The sequence below is a fragment of the Malurus melanocephalus genome, unplaced genomic scaffold, assembly GCF_030028575.1.
Source record: "Malurus melanocephalus ecotype Western Australia unplaced genomic scaffold, MMel_1.1 scaffold_85, whole genome shotgun sequence".
Lineage (NCBI taxonomy): Eukaryota > Metazoa > Chordata > Aves > Passeriformes > Maluridae > Malurus > Malurus melanocephalus.
This window is the reverse complement of record NW_026623317.1, coordinates 1,576,433-1,595,046: the sequence shown is the minus strand read 5'-3', so window position 1 is coordinate 1,595,046 and position 18,614 is coordinate 1,576,433. Positions and strand designations below refer to the sequence as shown.

Sequence of the window (18,614 nt, the reverse complement as noted above, 5' to 3'; positions counted from 1 at the left end):
ACAGGGATCAGATGGGTCAAGAGGGGGCTCAGCCCACTAAGCCCACCCACCCCCGCAGCTCCTGGGTTGGGGATGATGCCTCTGCTGGGATCTCATCTGGATGTGCCTGGCCACAAGGCAGGAGTGTCCTGCTCAATCCTTGGTTGCTCTTGGGCAAAGGAGGTCCCAGCAAGCACTGGTGATGCTGAGACAGGGGTTAGAAGCATCTTAGAGGTGCTGTCAGCTGCTCCTGGGTGTTTGAAAGCTGCTAACCCACCAAAGCCCTTCCAGGGAAGTTCTGCATTTCTGTTTTCCGCAGCAGGCACCACAGAAGAGACCTGAGCTTATTCATGGCTGTCTGTGCCAGCTCACAAATAATAGCTCAGGCTAATTCATTTTAGAAAYCTTTATGGTAACTGATGGTTTTGGAGCAGAGCAAGTTTCCTAAATGARCCCAGTAATCAACCTCATCAGTGATCAACTGCTCACTGAGAGGAATAATAATAGCTGTGTTCTCCCTGCTCACAGCGCACCGGTGCTGCCCAGAGCTGAGCTGGGAGCTCACAGAAAGAGCAGAACAGCCCTTAGGAGGGCTGGAGGTGATTGCTACGGTCTGATTGCATTCCTGGGACCCTGCTGGGAYAGGGCTCTGACTCCCTGGATGCCCAGGGAGTCCCATGAGTGGAGTTTGGAGCACTTGGCTTTGCTGATCTTGTGCAGTGTCACTGCAGGTCCCCAGCAGGTGTTGGAAATTAAATGAGGGTCAGGCTTTTGATCTCTCTGTATTCCCTCCCATCCAAGCCTAACCAGTGCTGTGAACAAAAAGCCCTCCTGCCAAGAGGTTTTGCCTGTTTTTGGACAAATACAGGCTGCAGTGAGACAGGAGTTTGTCCCTTCACAGCGCTGTAGTCCCAGCACTCCCAGCTGGCTCCAGCCATCCCCTTGGGGTACAGGGTGTTGGGGAGCTGCCTTCAGAGCATCACTGTAACCCCTGGCATCCCCTGGGCAAACCCACTGCACTGCCACGCTTCCATGGCCTGGCTGAATGGGGTTGGGAACAATCTGTTCCAGGTAAAGGCATCCCTGCCCATAGCAGGGGGTGAGAACTGAATCTTTGATGTCCAGCCCAAACTATTCTGTGATCCTACGATGGTTCTATTTTTCCATGATGATTCTATGATTCCATGATGGTTCTATGATTCCATGATGATTCCAGGCCTGGGGAGCAGTGAGGCAGCCCCTGACCCACACACCATCCCTTCATGGGCGAGGAAACAAAAATCCTTACTCGGCATAGGAGATGTGCTCGCGTCTGGGAGGAATCACATGTAGCAAGKGGCTGGAAACACACATTAAAGCACAGCTGAAGCAGGAATTAATATCTTCAGGGCCAGCAAATCACTGTGTAGGTGGGAGATGGGCTTGTAGGTACCTGGGCTGTCATCAAAGCCACCTGACACCCCTGGACAGGCTTGTTCACCCAAAAGCTCGAGGCAGAGCTGCTCTGGAAAGGGCCAAGGGGCAGTTTGGAGAAGAGGTCAGCACCCTCACTGCCTCTCAGGAAGGAAACCTTGGCAAAGCATGGACGAGCTCTGCTTTTTCACACTCAAGATTTCAAACAAGCTCCTTGTTAGTGCAAAGCTCAGCTCCACCCTGGCTCTGGGGAATCCCTCTGTTGCTACAACAACTAATACTGCAGAAGTAATAAGGCAAGAGTGGAGTTTTTCCAACGGCTGGACTTGCATTAAGCTGCTAAATTCAACGCAATCTTGGCCAAGTGGAGAACTAGTGAGGAGAAAAGYCAGAATTTTCCTAGTCCTGTGCCTTCTGCAGGGCTTAGTCAATCTTTTCCTGGGAGGCATGACCATCCCAAAGCCAGTATGTCAGGCAGACACAACGCTCCTTCTCCCACCACCAACCTCTACCTGGCAGCATTTTAATGCRCATTCCTTCATCCAAAAAACAATAATGTAAATGAGAAAAGCAAAAGAGCAAGAGCAAAGGACAAGATTGGTAGCAYTCAGTGTGAATCTTTAAAACCAGGCAGTCCTGTTGTATCTGTGCTCTCCACCATTTTGGGATTCTGATGAAATGCTGTTTACCAAATTAGGGATTACTAAAGCACTTGGGTGCTGCCAGTGAAAACAWGTATAATCAAGGAGTACTCAGCAGTGTTTGATGCTGAAGGACTGGTTGCCTCTTGCTGCAGGATACACAGAATTATTTCCAAATCTCTATGAAATTGTTGCTAAGCATTTTTGGTAGCATCAYATGCCTACATTAACCTTAAGTTCATGAAGGAGGAATGACTGAGAGATGCAAAGTATCTTACATTCTGCATTTAGAAAATACCATCTTCCTCACCCCTTCTTCATGTCTAGAGGTCCATTTTGAACTAGAAGAGTTAAAAAAAATTATTAATGGAGTTGTACGGCTCTAAGCTGTAACCTGTGGGCCAGCTGCAGATTTAGAAGCTACAAACCACAAATAAGAGCTGAGCTCCCCGAGCCTGGGCCGCTGCTGCGAGAGCAGATGTTGGTGGTGAATGAAGATGTTGCATCTTGGTCGGTGCTGCTGTGCAGGGATGGGCACAGCCCCTGTCCCTCCCTGGGCAGGCACAGCAGGGCTGTTATCACATCCTGGTGGTTCCTTTGCTGCTCCACTTCCCAAACAAACCCGACTGTCATCTGCAGCACCTCTCCCAGCGCCATCCCCCTTTCCAAGGACATCAGCAGGATCTCAGTGAGAAACTGGGATTTTCCCCATCTGGACCAGCGGGCCATTTTTAACCAGTTTTCTGTTTTCTGAGTTTCTAAAAGCTCCCTGTAACAAGAACTCGGTGTTGTGTGAACACGGCTCATCCTTTATGCAGTTTTTTGATGGATGCTGGAGAAGCCACCAATTCCTTCCAGCTGCAGGAACCAAATCTCTATGATCAGCAGCCACTTGTCTCTGAGGCTTATTCAGTCTAATCACACAGTCAAAGCTGGGCACCGGTCTCAGCTTTTCAGGAGCAGCAGCTGAATCAAGAGTGGGCAGGAACAGAGACCTGCACCATTCGTTGTGGGAGAAAATAAAAGCACAGGAGGATCAACATGCTGGACTTTGCAGGAGGCAAAATTGGGTGTATTGCCCATGGGGTTCTCCAACGAGTAGCAAAAGAGGTTGAAAATACCCCCAAATGTACCTGTACTAGTCTGAAGGGTTGTTTTTTGGCTTTTTCTCCCAGTTAGTTTCTTCTCCCTTAATTATTAAACTAGAGACCCACGCAGAAGGAATCCTTCTCCACCAGCAGGATGAAGAACCTGTTGGTATCTCTGCAGGTATCAGGACTTGCTAGAGGTATCTTACAGGCACCAAATGATTGTTTGGAGGGGAAATTTCTCTTTAACAGGCCAGTTTGAGATATCCTAGGACGCAGTTTCGGTACCTGATCATCAAACTGGTGCCAAGGGATGTCACGTACAGCGATGTGCCCGCTGTGGAGATCCTCACCCCACCTCTGCCGTGGGGCTCAGCCACCAGCAGCCTCTGCAAACCACACAGGCAGAGCATTTCGTACCTCAGCAGTGGTTCTTCTGCACACCAGAGACATGAGCAGTGAAAGAAGAACTGATTCCAACCCCCAAAAAACCAGAAAAGAGCAGTAAATAAAGACCAAGTGATCGCCCTGCCAGGTGGCTTCTGTGTGGCACAGGTTTATAGTTAGCAATGCAGTTTGTTTTATTAGTTATAAATAAAGTACAAAAAATCCACCAAAAGTGAATCTAAGCATTTACACAATTTCTAATGTCTTTCCATTTCTTCAATGCACTATTGCTTTAATATTAATAATAAATATTTTTCTAGCTTTCTTCTATAAAATAGTCTATGTAGCAAAATGTTGCACAGCACAACAGAACAGCAGTAGGAATACAAAAATGTGGGTGATCCTTTCACCTGCCCGGGTCATTAAAGGAGAGGGGGTTTTGTTTGCTCGCTCCTTGTTTTGCTTATCCCTCTTACAGTGACTTTGGGGGGAGGAGGACAACCAACCCCCYTGTCCCCACACAGCTCAAAATCACARCWCCAGGCTACAGGGGAGGAGTGTTACAGAGCAGCAAGGTAAAAAACACAGACAGGTTTAAAACCCAGGGTAAGGCAAAGTCAAAAAAGCAGCGCAGCACCCTGAAGGGACAGAGAGAAAAAAATTAAGGTTCTGTGATTTTGTGCCTTTTCTAACCCTAAGAGAGGATTTCACCTAAAGCTTTTTGTGGGGWGGGCAGCTACTGGCTGAGCGCATGCATCAAACCCCACTTCTGTCCGTGCACGGCCGAGTGTCCGCACTGACCATTGACCACTGTTCAAGCATRGGTATGGCTTAAAGCTTAAAATGTTATCAGAGGGTCTCTGATCTTCTGGCAAAGCTGGAACAGGTGATGCTCAGGAGCCTTGGGGAAAGAGCAGTGCATGGCAAGAGCAGCGTGGTCATGGCAGGATGGGCATGCTTGGCTGTGTCAGGGAGGGGCTGAGCTCTTCTTGGTRTCAGGAGGGCTCTGGGGCAGGTCCCAGCTCTACACTTGAGTGAAAAAAAAAMCAAACTGAGGTTTCCCCTTGTACAGGAGGGATTAAACCAGCTGGTCCAGATTAGTGTTACACACTCCTGCTCCATGGAGGTCTCAGAGCTGGGTTACAGTCAATGCTCGTGGCAGGTGTTGCAGAGATGGCAAATGGCCCCTTGTGTCCACCCCAACCAYTCTCAGCTGGACAGGACGCCACAGGATCACAGAATGGCTCGGRCTGGAAGGGACCTTAAAGCTCATCTCCTTCCAACTTCTGCCACGGGCAGGGACACCTTCCACTGTCCCAGGCTGCTCCCAGCCCCAACGTCCAACCYGGCTTTGGRMACWGCCAGGGATCCAGGGGCAGCCACARCTGCTCTGGGAAACCTGTGCCAGAGCCTTCCTAGCCTGTGAATAAAAATCTCAGCCTCTAAAAACTCCATCAAATCCCTCTGTTCCGTTGCCCCCAAGCTCAGGTTCACCCTAGTGCCTCCTTCACCCCAGCTGGGCACATGCACAGAGGGTGAAAAGGGCCAAACAGAGCACTGACAGACGCCAAAAATGACACAGAGCCACTACACTGGGGGCTTCCTTCCTCAGCTTTTTCCACAGTTTTTAAGAGTCTTGCACTAAAGGCATGCACTGCCCCAAGCACGCTGGGTGTTTTGCAAGGTCACTCAAGCAGCAGCAGCAGCAGCAGCAGCAGCAGAAAGTGTCAGGGACAGGGCAGTACCAAGGAACAACCAAAACGTTTTGGTTTATGCAGAGCGTCGCTAACCGCCTTCAATGCGCCGGGACACAGGTGAAAGGATCACCGGAGTTTGATTATGAGTGCAAATAATATTCATAATATATGTGCTAAACACAGTCACTATATTGCAGTTTTCCACTATGTCACAGCATACAGAATCAAAGGTTTGCATTTTTATGGAATGTATCCAAGGTAACAGCACCACAGTAATACAGTTTGTAATCACACACCCTGATTTTTTTYTTTTTTTTTTCTTTTTTTTTTGGTTTTTTTTTTGTATTTTTGTTCATTTTTCACAAGATAAGCATTACCCCCCACATCCCCTGTTTAATTTTTTTTTAAGTACCGATGCATGCAAAGCATTCCATTCCCAGAAACAATGCAAAAATGAGGTAATAGGAGTAATAAAAAAAATTAGTAGTAATTTCTAAATAAATAAATTATAATTAAAAATGCAAAAAAACAACTATAAAAATAATTAAATAAGAACCCACAATATCTACAAGTTAGTCATAAATTATGATTGTTAAATATAAGGCATTTAAACTCACAAAACCCTGTAAACTATTGATGTTTTGTTTCTAGATTCTTTTGTTGTTGTTGTTGTTGTTGTTTGTTTCGTTTTGTTTTGTTTTTAAACTCATCCTAACTCGCAACCTACTTATACAAATTATTTAAACGCAAAGGAACCTGACACACCGATACAACTCCAGACACTGTAAATTCGCACGCACCTTGGGATCAGTCACTCACACGAGACCATGGGAGTTTGGTGCTTTTCTTCACCAAAAAGGTTTGTTGGGTTTTTTGTTTTTGTTTTTTTTTTTTTTAAGTTTGTTCGTTTTTATTCTTTTTTTTTTAAAAACTGTGCTTGTTTATTAGGCAAATAGCAACACTTTCTCATAGGCTCCGAAAGAAAACGCGCGGTCCAGAAGCGTTCTTCGTTCCCTCCCCACCCAGCGAGGGCATCAATCCCCCGTTACTCTCCCTGCTTCGCCCCTCCAGGTCACACCTGGACAGACCAAACCTGCTCAGTGTATTTTACCACCAAAGCCTTGCTTTGCTCGTCCATGTTTTTAGTATTGTTAGTATTCTTTGTAATGCTGCTTCAATGCTGGTGGAGCCAGCCCCACAGGTATCCACGGGCCACCCCCTGACCCATKGACACCAGGGTTGGGACCACCACATCCCCCAAGAAGTCGTCACTTGTGCTGGGTGGCAAATGCATCATAAAGTCATGGAATGGTTTGGGTTGGGAGGGACCTTAAAGCTCATCTTGTTCCAAACCCCCCACCACAGGCAGGAACACCTTCCACTAGATCAGATCACTCCAATCCCCATCCAGCCTGGCCTTGAACACTCCCAGGGCTCTCTGGGAAACYTGTGCCRGKGTCTCCCSATCCTCACAGCCAAGAATTTCTTCCTTATGTCTTCCCTTTATGTCACCATGTGTCTCCCTCCACTCCATCCCACCTGCACRGGCMCAGCAAGAGAGAGGCTGCTGCACCYTCACACCCATGGGGGCTTTCCCTCYTTTTCYYCCCTCTCTCATTGRGAAAAAAAAAAGAAATCTCTGTGGTGCCTCTGAGGCTGGTGTTTTCCAGTTACAGCTCATGAGAATCTTGCAGTTTCTCAGATGAGAGTTTATGATTGAATCTATTTGGGAGAGCATTTCTCTCCAGCGAAACAGATAGACTCAGGGGAGCCAGAAATCATTCCCACCACACCAGCATTTTCAATAGATTATGTTTCTAATTCCCCTGCTGCTCCTCTGCAGCTCTTTTCTCCCCTAGTATGAAAGAAAAAAATAAAACTAAGAAGGAAAAAAAGGGAAACTGCAGGTTTTGGTTGTGAATGTTGGTTTTCCCAAGGATTTTCCGCTTGGTCCCTGCAGTTGGCATGATGAGGTCTTTTTTTTTTTTTTTTTTTCAGGAGGAGCATGGATCACAACAGCTCACTCCTTTGGGTATTACCTCTTAATTCTGTTTGGAGTGTTAATGTGATTAAGTTTCATTTTTACAGCCACTGATTACTCCACGCACACAAGCCCACGGGGGACGCGGGCGCACGCGCTCCGAGATGGGTCACAGCACAGCAAAAAGCTGCTCCCAAAAAGCAGCAACCCCAACCTCCACCCTTCCCTTCCCACTCCCAGGGGCTCATGGCCTCAGCAGCGCCTCGTGAGCATCGAGTTTTCCTCCGTCCCGTTATCAGGAGATGCTTTATCAGCGGGAGAAGAGTCGGCATTTCGTGCCTCTCCAGTGTTTTGACGCCCCAAAGAACAGCTGCAGGCGCCGAGTGCCGTGACCATCGCTTTGGAGCGGTGCTGCTGAAGCCACCCAACCACACAGCTCACGGAAGAAAGCATCACGGACAATCGCAATCGTGTAGACACAACTTCCTTGGATTTTGATATGACAAGCTACTTTGTTAAGATACAAGAAAGCAAAGAAACAGCATCTACTCAAATACTGTGCTGCTACAGAAAGTGTCCAGCACCAGCAGACAAGCAGGAACGAAGCTTTTCCCTACCGCTTCGTTCGTTTTATCCCCAATTTTTATTTTTATTAAGCTTCTCTAAATTTGCAACACACCGTAAATGCAAGGGAAAGAAGCACACGCGGCTGAGGCAAAGAGCGCAAACCCTTCTGACTGTAAACAGGATTTTGCTTTTTCTCTTCTTCCCCACCCCAAGGGTGAGACAGTTTGACCTCTTTATTCCCCCTCTGCAATGTATTAATCAGGCACCAAAATAAGGAATCTATGAAAAAATATTTGGTGCAAATTAGGTAACAGCAACATGTCCACCACAAGATGAGTAGGGCATCAAACACAACATTTCTTAAGCTAACATGCTCCAGCTGCCATCCATAGAAATAGCTAAAGGACCCCTAACATGTTTCTACATATTTGAGAGGTATATATACAATCCCCATGAAAAGCAGGATTGACAGGCCGGACTACCACAACTAGCTCCTTCATGTTCAACACTAAAAATCTTCTGCAGCACGGGTCTCTGAGCTCCGGGAATGCCAGCTCCCTTTCACTGGGCCTGTATCCTGCGTGAATGTGCAACATCTCCTACCCCTAGATATTGTATCACCACCACCTCCTCCTCTCTAACGTGCCTGCAGACTTCCCCTCTCAATCAAATGGCTCAGAAGGCAAAAAATTTCGCTGCAAGGGTTTATGGCCATACGACCTGGTAAGGAAAATGGTGTGTCCAGCCAGTCTTTTCAGCTGTCCGAGCCGAGCTGTGTTTCAATGTCCACCCTGCAGATCGGGCACTTCTTGCTGGTGGCCAGCCACTGGTCCACGCACACTTGGTGGAAGAGATGCATACAGGGCAACCGCCTGCAGAGAGAAAAACACCGCTGTTAGGAGGGAGGAGGTCCAAAGGACCAAGAAGTGCTGAAAACCAGCCTCTGGGGCTGCTTTGAGAGTGGCAAATGCTGGTGTGGGGACAGCACATCACTGCTGCAGTGCTGACAGGGTCCTGAAGCCTTTCACTGCCACACCAGCTCACACAGGGCAGTTGGCTGTAGATGCTGTTCTTCTTGGTCAAGTAGAAACCCTCACACCACCCTGAATTGAGTTGTYCCAGTTATTAATTGTGCTGGCTGCTGATTTTTAACCTTTCTGGAGCAAGGTTATACTCCAAAGCCTCTTAGCTCTTGMTGGCTGTGGCACATTGGTCAGGTGGGATCACACTATTGCCACGTGGGTGTCCCCAGGGAACYCGGTCACTTTTTTACCTCCATCACCTTTGCCATCATCATGTGCCACCCTTGTGAYACAGAGGAACCTTCAACCACAGAACCCCACAGTGAGAGGATCAGAGCTTTTCTTGACTATTTAAGGGTGAGATGCAGAGCTGGGTACTTCTCACCTGCAGTCCCTTCAGCCATGATAGCTCAGTCCTTTCCAATTTCTGTCCCTGTCCTCTGTCACAAGCAGAGATTTGACCCAGCCAACAGCCTGGGATGTCTGTCAGGGACAGCTGGGGTTCTGTTGGCTGAGGATGGTTCCCTGTGACCATGTGGGCACAGTAATCTTACTTATTCTACAACAAAGCAGCTCTGCTTGGACTCCAGCCCAGCTCTCCTGGACCTCACACTCACTCTGCATTTTATCGTACTTTCATCATCTTTTGGGCTCAGATGCTGATGACCCCAAGCTCCAGATGGTTGTCTGAGACCTGTCTGACCCACCCTTCTCTGACACTTTGCCACCTGGCCAGTTGGCACGGCCTTGAAGCAGGTGATCCAAACCCAGGACACAATATAAAAACCTGGTGCCCCTGCTGCTGCAGGGCTCTTCCTGCCTGCAGGCCATACCAGCATCCACCTCCAAAGCATTTGGGTTCCCAGACCSTGCAACAACCCAGCTGAGTCTCTCAGGACAAGAACAGGGACAGCCCCACCAGTGCACTGCAGCATTAATCCACACAAACACAACTGAGGTGGCATGGGCAGGCAGAGGAGGGGATGAAAGGGCCATACCTGACGTCCTCTCCATCCTCAAGCATGGACAGACAGATTGTGCATTTCTCGTCGGTATCTGACTCTTCACCATCGTCCTGCTCAGCTTTGCCTTCCTGTGGTCTTCTCTGCAGCAAGGTTAAACACATCATTTGGTTAGGCCTTGCCTTTCTAATGCTCTCCCAAGCCCAGGAAGTTGCGGGAAGATAAATAACAAGATCTCCATCTATCAGCCAGATCCTCCAGCTCAGGAAGCCAGCCCAGCCCAAACAGCCAGCGAGATGAGCGTGCCACCAACATGCTGCTGGTTGGCACATCTGCTCCTGGGGCTGGTGGCAGTGAGGCTGGTGGCAGTGCCCGAGGAGCAGCCTGTCCTCTGCTGCTCCAATGCACTCACCAACCCCTCCTTGCAGTGGGGATGGCCCCATGGTCTTCTTTGCTGAGGGCTTCTCCTTGGGGAGACCCCAAAGCCCATGGTTCCACCACTGCCAGGAAGGGCAGCCGCTGTGCCCCACAGCAGCTTGGCCACTGGCCCAGCCCCAGGCTGCACCAGATGTCAGCTCCCCCTTCTCTTCCCCCACACATCCAGTCCTATCTGTATCATTTTCCTGGGCTCACTGGAGATGCAGTGAGAGGTGAGTGCAGCAGGAGTTACCTCATTTCCAACCTGGGCAGCGCCACATCCCTGCCCTCCAGCTGGAGCRGCCAACACACGGAGTTACTACCCAGACAAGCATCCTTCCCAGATTCTACTTGGCATAACCCAAAAATGCACCACGAGTTTCCTTAGGGGCAGGAGGCCAGCTCTGAAAGAGGAGACACGGGGAGTTCCCCCAGGCCRCACGGGCAGCGCTGCTTGCATGCACAACGGGGCAGGTTTGCATGCACAAAGCCCCCTCGGTGCTGGGCACTTTCTTACCAGGTGCAGACAGGGGGGAAATTGCACCCGCTGGGTGGGAGAAGGTTGAGACCCCTTTGAAAATTTGGCCCGCAGCTTCCTAGCCTAGAAGTGAGAAACAGCCAGCTGAGCTACGCCGCCGCTTCCGCCCCGGGAGCCCCGCAAGAGATTCCGGAACCGCCGTGGGTTTCACGTTCCGTCCCCGCCTCGGGGGATGTTTCCATTGAGGGTGCCAGTCTGACAGCCCTGAGGATTGCAGCCCAGAGTCCTTCCTTCTGCCTGCAGCAGCGATGCCGTGGTTTCGGGGCACTCACCTTCTTGTACTTGTGGGGGAAGGTGAACCTCTCGATGGTGTTCTGGACGGCGCCCCGGCTCACACTGCCCAGCCTGTCCTCCAGCTGCAGCAGCTCCTGTGACATAGGAACATCAGGAAACTGCCATCTCTGCTGCTCCTGAGGCACCAGGTCCCACCACACAACCATACCTGCTGGCAACTGAGGCTCCCTCCTGTCCTCTCCTCAGTGGAAATGTCCATCAAACCCAAACCAGCCATGCTGTCAKGATGGACCTGATCCCTGGCACTTGGGATAATAACTAAGAGCTCGAGGCAAAGAGCTGGATATCCAWAAATTAGGGGGGAATTTGAGCTCTATCTGAGAGTCTGGGAAAATAAACCCCTTAGATCTGGACCATTTTGCTCACAGACATGAAAGGAGCCAGAGTCAACCATGGCCAGGCTTAGGCTTGCTTGTAAACTTTGGAGTAAAGCATCTTTTACCAACTCAACCCCATAACCTCCCAGTTACTACTAAAATTGCTGACAGACTCATTGCAACAGTGACACTACAAAACAGTCTCACAAATTTAAACTGGAGCTTGTGTAAATTCCCACAACCTTAAAAATTAAAAATAAAATTATAAAAACTCCAGGTACGTACTTCATAGCTCTCCCGCACTGCGGATGTGTGCCTGCTTGGGTTCAGCCCCTGAAGAGCAAGCAGCTGAAGCTGAGGGTAAGGGTAATTTCTGATTTCATGTACAACCTGTAAGAAGGGAGAGAGAATAATAAACCCACCCGTGCTTGCCCAAAGAAAACTTGTGTAGCTTGATGCAAATGTAGTACTTTAAAAGTCCAAATTGAAAGAGCAGAATGACACCTTTCCCAATTTAAGCCTTTTGGAAACCAAAAAATTGGGGGTTATCAAATAGATTTCCTATAAGTGATATCTAAGAACTTCTTCCAAATAAACTGTCATAATAATTCCTGTATCATCCATAAATTTGCGATTCCAAACTCCCAACATGGATTAGCTTACAAAGAAATTTTACTGCATTTAAATGGGTGGATTTCTCTTCRTCAAGCTTTGATTGGTTTTCTTTTTTTAAGGCTCTCTATAGTACACAGGTGTCAGGGTCTGACTGCTACGSAGGGGAAGAGCACCTTCATAGCATTTTGAGGATGTTTTAAGGATTAACAGTGCTGGGCATGGCTTAGCTCCAAATACAGCACCATGCTAGGAGATGGGGTAGAACATGACCCCAGTCAGCCTGTCTTCTCACCAAACCCACCTCCACCTGTGCAGGAGGTCATGCAAAACCTTTACAGGGGACATCAAAGCTGATGGAGAGAGCAGGGAAGGCAGGCAGTCACCCACTGACAACTTCTGCACAGAAAAAGTCCTGGGAGACTACAGTCTTAGTGTTCCAGTATTAATGATATTATTAATATTAACTGCTGAGTCTCTCACATCSTGCCCATGTTCTGCAGACCAGCTTGTGAATGTGGTGCTGCAAGCCATGGGCTGAATCCTTCCAGAACAGCTGAGCTTTTCTTTTCTTCCTCTAATCYAGTGCAGTGATGCAACATTATCCTTTCAGACACTCCCTCCCACGGCCGGAGATAAGTGGGATTTGCAGAAGACAGGTGATAGAAAGATAGCAGCCTTTATTTTGACTGCCTTCTGGCAGACAATGCATAAAACATTTCTCAGTAAAAGCGTTTCACTTACCATCTGGGTTGAGGATGTGCTTCTGGGGAAATGGTGCATCCGAGGCGTGGCCAAATAATGCTGATAGGGCTGGGGCACCGGCCGGACCTGGAACTGGGCGTGGGTCAGCCCTGCGTCCACGCTGAGGTCCCTGTGGGCACCAGGAGAAGATGTGGCTCTGAGGGCACAGCTGCACTAATGAACTGCAGCAAACCACACCATGCTCACAGGGCATCCTCCCTGGAGAGGCTGCTGGGGGTTCCTCAGCCCAAGGAGATGCCACTGCTTGGGAGGAAGTTTCCTCCAGGCTGGGGAATCACCCACCAGGCCACCACGAAGGAGGGAGGGGTTGTTTCCGTGCCAGATAGCATTGGAGTTATTTGGGGTTGCAAACTGCACAGATGCACCCAGCTAATTTCAGGGCAAGAGCATTTTGGAGGCTCACACTGATATCCAGGCTCAGCAACTCAGCCTGGTCAGACYGGGACCTTCCTGTGCTGCCAGTGCTGCAAACTACTCCAGCTGCCTTGAACATTTGGAAGGAACACAGGTAATTTCTCAAGGGACTTAGCAGTGAACCAATCTGGTAGTTTTTTAGAAGCTAAGTAGGCACTTTCTGTGGGCTTCTTTGACGTGCCTGTGCTCTCCTTGGAGGAATCCCAGCCCAGATCGTGGTAGGATTGGGTGGTCAAAGGACACCGTGCCTTGCCTGAATCCAGCCTCAGGGTAGTGAGGATGTGAGGGTGGGGAGGTCCTGGCACAGGGTGCCCAGAGCAGCTGTGGCTGCCCCTGGATCCCTGGCAGTGTCCAAGGCCAGGCTGGACATTGGGGCTGGGAGCAGCCTGGGACAGTGGRAGGTGTCCCTGACCCTGGCAGGGGKTGGAACAAGATGATCTTTGAGGTCCCATCCAACCAAAACCATTCTGGCATTGTGGCATTCTATGAACTCCAGAACTGTTATTTGTGCAAAAAATATAAAAGTTTTAAGAAATGCCTGGACAAGACTGCTTAGGAAAGTGTGTCACACAACTGGAGTGCCAGCACCAATGGAGAGGGACAGGCCTGATGGCCCCACCTGCCTGAACACGGCCTGACCCATGTGAGCAGAGATGGAGCTCAGCTTGGTTTATTTGGGCACTTTTATCCCCAAGAAAAATAACCCTGATCAATCCCAGGACCTGTCATGACCAAGATCCCATCAAACATCACAGCTCTGCTCAACCCAACACCCGGAGATAAACAACAGCCCCACCACCATCACTACCACACCATGTGGAGACACGGGAGGGGACCTAAYGCAGCTCCTCCATCTACATCCAATTAGCTGATCCCTGCTCTCTCCAGCCTGAGAGTCACTCTGCAAACAAGTGCTTTGAACATCATTCACTTTGTCATCGTTACAAAATCCAGTGCTCTAACAACCATTGTCTTCGCATTTGCCAGAGCAGAGCTAATTAGAGCACAAGGGTGGCTTCCTGTTTCAGCCTCCAACTCCTCCTCCCCTGCACAGAGGACAGCAACAGTGCTTTCTATGGCTTGTTAGGAGCAGCCCAGAAGTGTCCTCCAGCAGCTGTGAAACTGCTTTCACCCACCAGAAGATGGGGACATGAGGGGACAGCAGATGAGGAAATCCTTCATCCAGAACAGCCTGTGCACCAGGCAGCAGCACCAGTGCTCTAAAAATCTCCAACAAGGCACCCTGCACCAAGCTGGTGATGATCCTCATGAGTGCCTTCCAGCCCAGGATATTCTGTGRTTCTGTAATCCTAAACTGAGGCCAAGGGAGGGACTGCCCCTGCTGGGCCTGTGTTAGCCAAGTGGTAGACAGACAAAMCCTGGCAGAGGATAAAACACAGCAGGCAACTGGCAGGGACACAGCTAGCATGAGAATCCACACGTCTGGGCACTTTGCAGCTCCTGTGTCACAATTTTGGATATTTACCCAATTGATTAAGATTGTTCCCAGGTTGATGGAGGGCTCAACTGGAAATTGGGAGGCTTTGGGTCCATCCCCAGCCCTGCCACTTTCTTGATGTGTGACCTTGATCCACTTCCTCTCTGCCCTCCCATTTCCCTGTCTACAAAACAGATGTGGAAATTCATGGAGCCCTCTCACATCAAGGACTGAAAAGATGTCTCCAAGGGGAATGGCCATTATTAAATTGCACAACTAATTGCAATAACAGCACTGCTGAACTGTTTGTGCATCTAGAGACTTAAAATCAGGTGTTGAGAGTCCTGAAATTATGCTGTGGGTCCAGGGGAGGATCCAAAGCAAAATACTGCACAGAACAGGTTTTCCCATGGTTTGGGGAAAATAAGCAGACTACACTAGCTGAAGGAGAGCAGAACTAACCAYTGCTTTCCAGCCTGTGCTACATGAAGGACTCTAGAGCATCTTGATGCTCAGGTGAGAGGTTCAAGAGCTGTGATGCACGTGGTGAATGGGCTGCCAACAGCCAAAGAGTGAGGGGTAAGACTGCAGACAACAGGTTGCATGGTCGCCACTACATGTGCRTGCAGAAAATTATTTAAGGCACCAAATGGGAGTTAATTTATTCTTCCCCAGAAAATTTTAATTGGGGTTGAGCTGTCTGAGACGACTGATCTCCCTCAGATCTTCCTTCCATCCCCACTTCCACCTCCTGTGTCAGGGCCCACCACCTACTGCCTCCGAGAAAATGCTRCTGCCGCTCATCCCGGGGTAACACATTCCAGGGGAGTTTTTATATTTGTCACTGGGCAAAACTCTGTGTGTGCCCCAAGGGAAAGTGAATCACCCAAACATATGCCCACCGCAGATGATTTCTGTCACCCCCACTTCTCGGGTTTTATAAGGCTATGGAGCAACAGAGGGGAGAAAAGGAGGGAGGAGGAGGGCACTTAGTGATGCTTTATCAGATACTTCTAATGATTATAATTAAGCACTCGGAGCTGAAAGAGAGGCAGAAAGAATCGCTCTATCCAGATGGTACATGAGCTGCTTTGCAAACCAATCTGAACAATGTCATCCCGACCACATTCAGCCCACAGGAGTGSCAGTAATGGGAACACCTGAGAAGAAAATTGCAGAAGGATGTGGTCATATTTTAGATTGTGTATTATGCACCGAAGGGGGATAAAAACAACAACCCTGGGTTAAAAAGGACTTTTCATTTGCAGAGTGAAGTGCTCAGATGTTAGGAAATGCCATCATTAAGATTTCCTATGCCATTTTATTTCAGTCCCCTTGCGCAAATACATTGCGATTGTCTCTAATTACAAGTTCACAAGCTATTTTTTTTTTCCATTTAGTGCACAGAATGGACTTCGCTCAGCTTACAGGCAGCTACCCAGAAGCATGTTTTTATTTTCTCATTCTTTCAAYCAGGTTACCATACTTTATTAACTGTTTGAGAGCTCTCAACCAGCTCTGAAAATGAAATGAACAATTCCCTGCAAAGCTYTTCCAGGGTATTGAACACCACAGTTTGGAGAATGATGAACAAATCTTCATTCATACCACCCTGCATGGCAGGGCAACATGGTGCCCCCTAATTTGGACCAAAACAAAAAAATTATGGCCACTGGTTCTTGAGTGCCTGAAGAACAACAGAAGGTCTAGTTCAGGAAGGGACAGTGATCTACAGGACAAAAYCCTGTCTGTGCTCTGCAGCACGAAGAACCACTTTAGAAAATTGAGGCTCGGCTTCACTCTAAATCTGAGGGTGAAAAGTTATGAGCMACAAAAACGCAGAGTGCCAAAAGAACAACAGAACTGGCAAAAAGTCTGAAACACAATTCTGATGGGAAGTGGCTGAGGGAGCTGGGAAAGGGGCTCAGCCTGGAGCAAAGGAGGCTCTGGGGGGACCTTGTGGCTCTGCACAACTCCCTGACAGGAGGGGGCAGCCGGGGGGGTCGGGCTCTGCTCCAGGGAACAGGGACAGGAGGAGAGGGAACRGCCTCAGGCTGGGCCAGGGGAGGTTTAGATTGGATATTGAGGAAGATTGCCTCCCAGAAAAGGTTGTTCAGCCTGGCACAGCTGTCCAGGGCAGTCCAGGGCTGGAGTCCCCATTCCTGGAGGGATTTAAAATCCGTATGGAGGTGGCACATGAGGACATGGATCTGTGCTGGCCTTGGATGTGCTGGGATAATGGTTGGACTCCATGATCTTAGARGGCTCTTCCAACYCAAATGAYTCYGTGATTCTGTTTGTACAGGAGGCTTTCACACTCTCACAGCCCTCTCAGAGATGAGTTTTCCCACACTATAACTGACTCTTTCTCTTCCTTTAAAGCCACAATCCCTGATGGCATTCCCCAGCCCTTGCAGCCTTYCCAGGACTTTTCAAACACCTCATTGGAAATTGCAGTGAAATRGGGATCACTTACCAGTCCGTGCCCTCTGCCAGATACCTGGGCTGGGGCCCCATGGGTTGTGGAGTCTGCAGTTGGTGGCTGAAGTCGAAGCTGGGGTGGAGGCGGTGGGGCTGGACAGACATGCGCTCTTGGGCCCGCCTGTGGGAYGAGAGCAGCAGCACGGTCAGACATGGTGCACACTGGAATTCCTGAAGAGAAACCATGGGAAAAAACAGGGGCTGGGCTTGTGAATGAGTGCCCAAAACTAAACACTGCAGGCAGGTGTAGGGGGTGATGGGAAGAGACCCAGGGCTGTATCTTTTTCTCATGGTCACCACGCAGCAATCCACTCCCACACCCCGTGGCACCCACTTGTGCTCAGTTTGCAGGAGATGCTATTTGCTGGCAGCAGAGAGAAAAAGAGGAAACCAAACCACTTCTGAGCAGCTTCGTGCAGTATTCACTATTTTCTTTTTCACCACAGTCAGCCCYATAAACAACACACAAGATAAAACGYGCCCCTGCTTCAGCTGTGATCCATCAYCGGAAAGAAGCTGCGGGTTGTCTTGTCTCCCATGCAGTCCATAAACTCCTGGGGAGCTTAAACTCTCCTCATTCATAACCAGATTACTCAGGAGTGACTGAAAGCAGAATTTACTCTCACTGGCCTTTTCCAGCATTTCTTTGGATGATGGACAAGCCAGGCTGGCTTCCAGCTCCTTCTCCTCTGCTCTGCTGCCATCGCAGACAGGCAAAAGAAAGTGGTAGAAAATAAAACAAGGTTTTTCTAGAGATTTGAGTCCCATGGTTATTGTTTATTTGAACTACCCAGGGGAAGAGCGTGTGCCTCTTGATCAGTGTCCACATTTGGCAAGAGACAAGGTGGATTTGCATTACAGACAGACTCATACCCTTCGCTTCCTAATGAGTTACCATTTACCAGTGGGGCCACCACAAAGAACACCTTCAGAAAAAAAACAGGGCAAATGCTAGGTAAATAACTTCTCATGCAGCCACAATTCAGGGGATTCACTTTCAAAGACATAACCCATATTCCTATCACTGGGACCTCCTGCCCCACACCTGTGAGAGTTCTGACATCCTTCTCCATTGCAGGTTTCAAAGACAAATTGTGGGACTGGGCAAGTGGTTCCTGCCTTTTTCCACACCACAGCACCACTTGCAAATACAACACTGACAGCATTTGCCAAAGCAGACTCTGTGTAGAATTGTGCTCTGTGCTTTTATTTGAATTCAGCTTATGACTAAGAGATAAACACTTGTATCATCAGTTCCTCAGCCTTGAGCACACTTGCTACCCAATTATTAGCTAATCATTAAATCCACCTGAAATCCAGCTTATGCAAAACAAAACAGCGAYGAGAAGAACAACAATTTTCAGACAGAAAGGGCATGGAAAGCAAGGGTTTTTTATCTGTGGCATTCTTGCCAAATGAAGTATCAGTGCAAAGACTCATCCTCCGATTCTTGATCCATGGGTAAAAGCCCACAAATAGCTTCCACATGTTTCCAAAAAAAATCACTTCTCTCTCAGGAAACACAATCAAGACAAGGCCAGGCATCCATTTCCATCTCTGTTGAGTCACAGTAATTCTCTCTGCATTTGGTGGATTTAGGA

At 48.8% G+C, this 18,614-nt stretch overlaps 1 protein-coding gene across 1 annotated transcript in view; it reads right to left on the bottom strand.

The window, feature by feature from the left end:
- Nucleotides 1–6,828: 6,828 nt before the first annotated feature.
- ARK2C (arkadia (RNF111) C-terminal like ring finger ubiquitin ligase 2C) overlaps nucleotides 6,829–18,614 on the bottom strand; it is a 51,987-nt gene continuing 40,201 nt past the window's right edge. Inside the window, exons 3-8 of the mRNA XM_057367797.1 lie at nucleotides 17,009–17,134; nucleotides 12,660–12,789; nucleotides 11,589–11,693; nucleotides 10,965–11,060; nucleotides 9,774–9,880; nucleotides 6,829–8,625 (exon numbers count right to left, since the gene is read on the bottom strand). Of these exons, the coding sequence (XP_057223780.1) occupies nucleotides 8,508–8,625; nucleotides 9,774–9,880; nucleotides 10,965–11,060; nucleotides 11,589–11,693; nucleotides 12,660–12,789; nucleotides 17,009–17,134 (682 nt within the window). The 3' untranslated portion in view covers nucleotides 6,829–8,507. The remainder of the gene's footprint in view (nucleotides 8,626–9,773; nucleotides 9,881–10,964; nucleotides 11,061–11,588; nucleotides 11,694–12,659; nucleotides 12,790–17,008; nucleotides 17,135–18,614) is intronic.